Source organism: Cupressus sempervirens, chromosome 6 (assembly GCF_028749045.1).
Source record: "Cupressus sempervirens isolate cs-2001-9-10 chromosome 6, ASM2874904v1, whole genome shotgun sequence".
Classification (NCBI taxonomy): Eukaryota; Viridiplantae; Streptophyta; class Pinopsida; order Cupressales; family Cupressaceae; genus Cupressus; species Cupressus sempervirens.
The window spans coordinates 310,046,242-310,055,023 of NC_143123.1; the positions used below are offsets into that span (position 1 = coordinate 310,046,242).

General features: G+C 37.4%; 1 protein-coding gene across 3 annotated transcripts; it reads left to right on the top strand.

Annotated features, from left to right (window-relative positions):
* Positions 1-3,142: 3,142 nt before the first annotated feature.
* LOC149552434 (uncharacterized) lies at positions 3,143-7,163 on the top strand. 3 transcript variants are annotated; one of them, XM_089787994.1, is made up of 4 exons: positions 3,143-4,135; positions 5,844-5,965; positions 6,222-6,414; positions 6,650-7,163. In XM_089787994.1, exons 2-4 carry the CDS (start codon positions 5,891-5,893, stop codon positions 6,778-6,780), a joined length of 399 nt encoding a protein of 132 aa, XP_089644120.1. In that variant the 5' UTR covers positions 3,143-4,135; positions 5,844-5,890; the 3' UTR covers positions 6,781-7,163. The 3 variants fall into 3 exon arrangements, with proteins under 3 accessions (XP_089644120.1, XP_089644122.1, XP_089644121.1); XM_089787996.1 differs by lacking the exon at positions 5,844-5,965 and adding an exon at positions 4,952-5,032 and having other exon boundaries at positions 3,151-4,135; XM_089787995.1 differs by lacking the exon at positions 5,844-5,965 and having other exon boundaries at positions 3,155-4,135.
* Positions 7,164-8,782: the final 1,619 nt, after the last annotated feature.

An 8,782-nucleotide genomic window follows, 5' to 3' on the forward strand; every position in this document is an offset into this window, starting at 1 on the left:
CTTTTGCTTTGCCTCCACCCAACTTCTTAATCCCTGTCTCTATCTCTTGCACAGTAAAAATATTTGTGGTATCATTGACCAAAGGTGGCTGTTCCACTCCACCCTCTTGTTCATAAAGTTTCTTAGCATAATCAAACCATTGGGTGGCAGTAATATTATTTTCAGTTTGCTTCCTTCTTGGTTGGAGTTCTTTCCAAAAACGTTTGGGGTTATTTCTGCCCAAGAAAATTAGCTCCTCTCTCCTTGTAGACATAAAATCGATTTTTTTCTTCTTTAGGATCTGTTTGTAGGTCTTAATGTCAAGGTTAGTTTTATTTGACTCCCTTAGATTTCTCCTAGCCCTCTTGCATTCCTTATCAAACCATGCATTGGCTGGAAAACAATTAGTTTCAGATTTTCTATTTTTTGCTCTCTTGCATTTTGAAAGAGCCTTGTGAATCAGATTTGATAAATCATGACTATTAACACCATGCTTATACATAGGGTGTCCCATACAAAGTTCCTCAAGAGCAGCCCTGAAAGTGTTACTATTTTCTGAAGTTAACAAAATTCTGCCCTGAGAAGGTGGGTGTTGAGGGCCTTGGATTTTTGCCCCAATCCGTCTATCCTTTGCCCAATACAAATTTACGTACAGTGGTCTATGATCTAATTTGAGATCCCAAATGTGCTCTCCAATTTCAACTTCTTCAATATTGTTATACAAATGCTGCGAACAAATTACATAGTCTACCACACTTGCCCCGTTGTATGTGTTGCAAGTGAAATTGCCCGACTTAGCCCATCTAGCCAAACCATTACAGATTATTAGATCAAATGTGCCACACAAAGTGATCAATTCTTCCCCAAAATGATTGCAGCCTTTAGCATCTTCGGATATTCTATCCCATGGATGATTTCTCTCTTCTGTGAGCCAAATAGGGTTATCATTTACTTCGGAGCTGAAAATACTTGCTTGCCAATTTGCTGTCCTAGCATTGAAATCTCCAACGAGAAGGACATCCCCACGTTGTGAAAAAATAGCAACATCTTTCTTTAACGTAGCATAAGGGTCATTGTTATCTAAACCACACTTTTTATAAATTTTAGATACTTGTGGAGCAAAGTAACAAGCTGCAATCCTGAGAAGAGTGTTATTTTCCACGATTTTGAGCCATATAAATTGTTTATTAGAATCAGTCTTTTCCAGCTGAATGACACGACCTTCTTTTTCTTTTACTAGAACCATTATACCTCCATAACCTTTACCATTTCCCGCTGCCTCATTCCACACTGCCATCTTCCAGTAGCCTTCAAACAATGGGGTCTTACATCCCTCATGCTCATGTGTCTCTATGAGACAAATAATGTCTTTGCCTTCCGCAATAGGCCCTAACCCAGGCCCACGTCTCCACGAATAACCTCTGCAATTCCAACAAACTAAACTTAAGGACGCCTGGGTTAAGCTTGATTGCTATTTATTTTGATGTGAAAGACTCAAAGTTGAGTTATTATCGCTAGGTGTGATTATGGATCTTGTTGTATCGCTGCCTGTTAAGGTGTTTGTTGTTGCACCTTTGTTGCCTTCTTGCTGCCCTTCATTGTAGCGGTGGCCAAAATGAGCAATAACTGCTTTTCCCTTGAACATCCAAGCTCTTTTGCCTTCATTTCTAGCTGTTCTGATTTTTTCCATTTCCATCCTTCTTTCTACTTGCTGTCTCATAGTTAAATCCTCCTCTAAAACGAAGCGAGAACCCCACAAAAGCTGTTTTTTGTTAAGTAGCTTTTGTTTGTCGCTAATGCTGAGCATGACTACCTTGATTGGCCTATTTCTCTCAGCGTGTGGTTTGCCAACCCTCCAAGCTTGGCAGATTTGTCCTTGCCACAACAGCACATCTTGTAGGAAATCCCTCGTTAGGTCAAGGGTATGTTCGCCTTCCCCATAGTCTTTTATCCCCTTGATAATTATATTGGATGCCCTAAGCTGCCTTTCCTTGACCTCTTTGTCTTGCATGTTCACACGAATCTTTGCCTCTTCTCTTGCCATATCAGGGTGTTTGCTGTTTTTGTCCCAAGTTTTGGTGACTTCTGCAAAACTCCTTCTCTTCTCTTCATCATCTGCCTTTCCTGGCAAACTAGTGTGAAGAATCGTTTTCTCCTTATTATGAGATGACTCGGTATTTGCTGTGACCTTGTTTGTTTCCAATGTCACATTCAGGTTTTTCCATTCATCCTTCATATTCTGCCATTCAAGCTTTCCGGCTAAAAGTGTTTCTTGCAACGTTGAGATTTGAGCTTTTAAAGTGTTGTTATCATCTGCAAGAGTTTTATTTGTTGCAATTAGCACCTGTATATTGCGGTAACTTTCTTGCTCCTTAGCCTCTAGGAGCTCCAACCTCCTCTTGGCCCTCAAAAGTTCTTGCACATAAAGATCTGGGCACCAAGCCAGAGGTGTGGAGGTAGGGCTGTAACTGACAGACTCATCGAAGTTATTACTACCATACAGATGACTGTCACCACTTAAGTGTGGAGGAGGGCACATTTTGACTTGTTTATGCAATCTCTGCCCGTGTTTTTGCTTGTCCTGTGACCCTTTCATACGAGCAAGTCTACGTTTTAAAATGCCCTTGAACTGTTTAACATTGACCCAGATATATTTTCCTGTCTTGCCAAGTGATGCCATTTTGACTTGCCCTAAATGGTTAGTTTCAAAGTGTACCATAATTTCTTGACCGTTTTTTACCAATGAGATGGTTTGTTTTTCCATGGTTTGCATATCCACCGTTTGTTTTCTCATTTGTGTATCCTCAATTTGTTTTTCCATTGATCAAAAGAAAGAAGGGCGAAACAAAAGCTAACAAGAGCAAATATATAAAACAAAACCAAAAAGTGCACCTTGAAACCCCTGGCTTAAGGCCTGCCACTATCTTGCTGTAGGCTGGGCCCCAGTCTTCGTTTTACCCTTGGAAACGGGCCTACCTAGGATCTGAACCCTGTCTGGTATTGTGTTTGCTGCCCTGGTCCCACTGTTTCTTACAGAAGCGCCCACGCTGATCAAAATGAAAGTTTAATAAAAAACCCTCAAACACCTGTCCCCGCTTAAAATGCCCGCAAAATCGATGACAACGCAGCGAAAAGCGTTCACTGGTGAAAATGACAACCGTGCCTTTAGCTTAAAGTGTTAGCATACATTTTCCACCAAAATAAATCCTTTCACGACCGCATTGACCGTTCTTTCAACCATTTTTCGCCAGAAAGCTGTCAGAATGCAGAGAAGTTGGTCCCCTGCGCTATTAACTTCTCTTCCAGCGATTTTCAGACCCCTGTAACCTCCATTTCCGATGCCCTCGCAGTTTCTCACAAATTCTTATTGAAAAACCAATGAAGATAAATTTCCAATGCCAAGCGGTAAGACTCCCCAATATATTATGCCCAACATCAGTTGTTCCGCTTCCAAAACTCGTCCGCTCATCAAGAGAAATTCCGTCTGGAAATGTATCGTTCAGTGTGTAAATCATTAGCATTTCTCCATCTGAGCCCTGATTTCCAAACTTCGAGGCTCAAAGACCCTTCTCACATTATGGCTATCAGGATGTGGTCATTCGTCGGGATGTAATAAATTTTGCACTGTAATTTTGTAACCCTTTCTGTCTGAAATAACCATCTTCAGAAAGGTGAAGGCCTGTTTTCCGACTGTTATTGCCTAATCGGTTAACAGTATGGCACACAAGCGAAAAAATCTTAGCTTTCCAAAATTAAGTTACTATTTCAATTTGATTGGAATAATAAATAGGACGCAGTTGTCTACGGTTAGTTACCAACAAAAATGTAATCATTAAATGGTGGGCATCTTGGAAAGCATGGTTCCTTTCTGTACATAATCCGCAAGGATTTTGGGGGATTGCAAACCGTTGGATAACATTATCATGTTGGTTGGAAAAGGTTCTCTCAGCTCCTTTTTCTCGGAGAGTAGGATGATGATTGTTGGAATTTGTTCTTCTTTTTCTCAGTAATAAGATCGGCTGTGTGTATATATGTTTGCATATTTGCATTGGGTTGATCGGATCTAAGGGTTTTAATTAAAAATAATACGAATTGGAGATTAATGAGCGGAGGAAGGTCTCCCGATCCCTTGAACTTTATCATCTGGAACACTGAGGTGCAACACTTCTTCAACGATTTCAATTTTTGTCTTTTGATTCTGGAAAAACTTGCAATTTTCTTTATAATTTCGAAACAAATTCCAGCTTCTAAGGGTTTCTTAGAAATAATTTTCTGAGATTTCGGTTTGGTTGTGTACTTCATTATATTTTAATTTTGAATATGTTGCCTAATAAATAATTCCGCATGTTAACTTGAAATTAAGTTATGCATTTCAGCAATCCTGTCAATTCACTTTATTTAACATACAATATAGAGTTCTGCTTCACCATTTCATTAATCTATTTGATATTTTTGCTTGTACTCGTCGCTCATCAGCCCTCAAATGAAAATTCCTCATGATTTCGCTCTCAATTTTATTTATCCGGCAGAGCAGACAACTTATGTGCCAATGTGGTGCTGGAAAATCGATTCTTATAGGTTGTATAACTAGATTTTGTTGCTGTCTTTTTTTTTAATTCCTTTTGGAGAATTTTTGTTTCAGAATTTCTGAATTGGCTTTAGGAATGTTTTTACAGCATTTAACTTCTAACGTGGCATTTCAACTCCCACAACAAAACACTCCTGGGCACTTGATATAACAGCATTGATCACCCTGCATTTTATCTGGCAGAAACATTAGTTAGGATTTTGTTTACTGCTATAATCCTTGAATATGAATCTGGAAACCGTATTAGCCATGTTTCTGGAAAATGAAAAGCAACACGTTCAGGAGAGACATATGAGCCAAAAATAAGTTTCAGCTTTTTCTTTTCAATTAAATATCCAGAAGTGTTTTGTTTGTGAGTAACCTTCTATGGATTTTTCGATGTAGGGCAATGAAAGTGACAAATAAAAGTTGATTGGGTTTGGATACTTGAGACAGGGTGGATACTTGACCATGGTGGAAATGAAGGTACTTTGGGTTGTTTTGATTCTTGTAGGTTCGAAATGTCAAATAGCAATTCAATCCTGAAACTCGGTGAAATCACTTCTCGCATTATTAAGGGCAGGGCAAATTGAAAGGAATGGTATATTTTGAACTTCATTATATCACCATCATCAATTTCATTAACATTATCAAAACCTAGCTTATTCAACAAAACTAGTTTGCTGTAATGAATTAAAACACTGCTGTCATTAGGAATATGAAACTGGATAGACATGGTGGAGTGCTTAGTTTTGTAATTCGTGGAATCTTGCATTGCCCTAGTTTCTAGTTATGTTTCAAATTGAGAGCTTTATTATGAACTTTTGTTCCTAAAAGCATTTACTTAGGAACTTGGAGTCTTACACAGTCTTTTTTTCCTGAAGGTTATTTAAATGCTCTTGTCAAAGATCAGTTTTGTCCCGAATTTACAAGCCCATGCTGTTAGGTTCTTGTTTGTAAATATACTTACATGGTAAATATTCCTTTACGGAGAAAATACATCACATAGTGCGTGCCTTTTAATCATGTTCCAGCTTGTCACTAGCCATTCTTTACGAGACTAAGGCATCTACTGTCGGCAGTAATGATTTAAATATTTAGTAAATGACCATACTCTTTGTTCCTAAAAAAACAGGTCAATACATTTGTACCTATTCATTCTGGTATTTTGTTCTTGTTCTGAAGTCCATTTAATAAGACATAATTCATCTTTATGGAGGCAGTGTTTTGCATTTTTTTTCTTTCATAAAATTTATGCTGTTGATGTTTAGTAATAATAATTATTATTGTATTATAGATTTGTGGTTTGTGGTTTTTATCCGCCATGCTCATTGCCGGTACTTCATGTTCTCCATAGAACTTTCTACCATCTTAATTTCGAATTTGAGGGGAGTCGTCATTGTAGAATTGCTACTTGAGGTGAGCTAAAAAAAATTAGTTGTAGTCCTACAAATCAGTGGGGTCGCAGTGAAAAACTAAGTAAAAATATAAAAATATTGCTATTTCTATGACATCAAGCATAAATGGCAGTGAAATGTAAACAGAAGAACAAACTTAAAACAAGAAAACATAATTATTTATCATGCAATGAATTTTTTTCTGTATTGTGAGTTTGGCAGAGGATCTGCTTTTAAACTTTTCCTTCCTTCTTGAAATATTGGTTATCCTTATTCAGGATGTTGGGGTATGGCTTGATGCGATTGGCCTTGGTATCTACAAGCAGATTTTCAAAGAAAATGACATTAATGGAGAGTACTTGGATAACTTGTCAACGTTTACCACAGAGCATATCTTGCGGTTTATTAGACGGTGTCACATGAAATGGGGAGATTTCATTGTTTTGTGCAAAGAACTTAGAATTATTAAAGGTAAACTGTTAGTATTCTATTTTCTTGCATATGGAGTATGCAGTTAGAGTATTCTGGCTTCTATTTCATTAGTTATTTGTACTTTTTGTAGTTGACTACCACAGACAGAGAAATGCAGTTAGGGCCTCTGGCACAGTTCTTTGTTCCCTTTGCAGCTAGCTACCATGGAGTGAGAAATGCATCTTATTTTTTACTTACTCTGTTTGCACTTTTTTCACATCTATTTTGATTCCAGTGGCATGCTTGAAAGGGGAGCAAAAAGTTCGAAGACCATGGTGGGCTCCATCATGTCTGTCACCTGTCTTTGTTAAGGTATCTAAGCATAATCAGCAGTCTCGAGTTGCATCCTTGAAGTTTGATCCTTGACATAGACAATTCAGGGGGGTTTCCATATATTCATAATAAGCAAAAGTCATGTTTCAGATTTTCTGTATGCTATGCAAAGATGGAGCTCTGTTTTCTGGGTGTTGCTCGCAACAGTGCCTTATGAGCTGCTTTTTATCAATAATTATCAATTTAGTGCCCTTTTCGAAAGAAAGAAGTTACGTTATGGAAAACTCATTGCATGTCGATGTAATAATAAGAGCCTGAGGCGTATATATTCCCTACCTGAGGAGGCTAGCTTCTCTAATGCAACTGCCTAAGCCCTTTGGCTGTGGCAGATCTCTTGTACTTATACAACATTGTAAATTCTCAAAAATATCTGGCTATATCTTGGGTGGAATAGTCAAGTATTAAGCTTCAGATAATTTGTTGTGTATGTGTGGCATGCAAAGTTTATCCCTCGTGGAATGAAATTAATTGTGTATAGTATATTCATTCATTAAGTGGGCCGATACAAATTTTCTTTCAACTCGATACTGCAGTCAGATTTCAGGGTGTTATGTTGAAGAATTGTTTAGAATAAGACTGAAAGTACTGAATATGAAGTGTGATTGTTTCATTGGGTACCTTCGACCTCAATTGGAACTCTATTCTGTTCTGAAATGCTTTTATTGTTGAAAAATGAAGAGAAGATAAACAAATTAAGACACCAGATGCAAAGATTTGAAAAGAGCAAGACACAGAACATGATTTTATGTGGTTCACTAATATGGCTACATCCACAGGAAGCAAGGGAAAAAATCTGTATTAATATCACTGTTTGTTTACATACAACAGTAGCATACTTAAGCTTTGTAATGAATGAATAATTATATTATCAGTATAATTATCAGATAAGCCTTTGAACAGAATATGGAAAGGCTGTTCAAATGGAGGGAAAAAGAAAGTGACAGTTGTGCTTGATATCCAACAATCTCCCAATTGAAGCCCAATTGCTATTGCAAAACTTCAGAGATGTTCTCCACTTCAGTTTTATTGACACATCTTGACAATACAGGGAGAAGCCCTGCAAAATTTAAGCTTTTCCCTCGAAACAATCTTTGCTGATGCATCAGCTGGATTCACCTTGGCATTGATCTTTTCATCTTGCAACTTGCCCTCTTCAAGCACGTTCTGGATGAAGTGATATCACAGCTCAATATGTTTCGTCCAATTGTAAAATGACACATTCTTGGCAAAGTGAATAGTGCTGCTGCTATCAGAAAACAGATTGAAAACATGTTGATTGCATCCCAATTCACCTAATAATCACTACAGACCCACCTGATCATTTCCCTGACAAATGTAAAGACATAACCTATCACAGGCCCCGGTACAGTCACAGGCCCCACCTTCTTACACGCCCTAACAAAGCCAAAAACATGGCTTATATTTACATCTTATCCATTCATTTTACATGCACAAAATTTTCTAAGTTTTTTTTTTCCTACTCTCTTGTAGACAGCAGCAGCAAGGGTTTAAAGTTTTTGAGTTGAAGCAGCAGCAACAAGGATCTTTCAGAGTGATTTTATCATCTTGGGAAGCAAGAGCATGGAAGAAGTGTGTTTAATCATCATTCAATGCTAGTATTTTTCATTTTTCCAAAGTTTAAGCTAAAAGTACTCTGGTTTTTATTTTTTATTATTTGCATTGTTCCAATTCAACTTCTTTCTTCCATTTTAAAATAATATTAAAATCAAAATGAGCATGTAATGACCCTTACCAACAGGCCACTAAAATAAAAAAACCTAAATTCAATACATTGCTGAAAGTATATCGCTGAATAAAAGAAATTGTTCTACTTAAATAACTGATGTAAAATAGTGCCAATGTATTCATTCAATAAGTGTTTTTACATATGATATGCAATTTTCAACACCGAAACATTACAACATGGCACATTACAGACAAACCCTAACTGGCTGAATTCAATTGAGAACTTATTACAACTACAAATTGAAATGAAGAACCTGGATTGATCAAATGCTGGAGATTGAATGCTGAA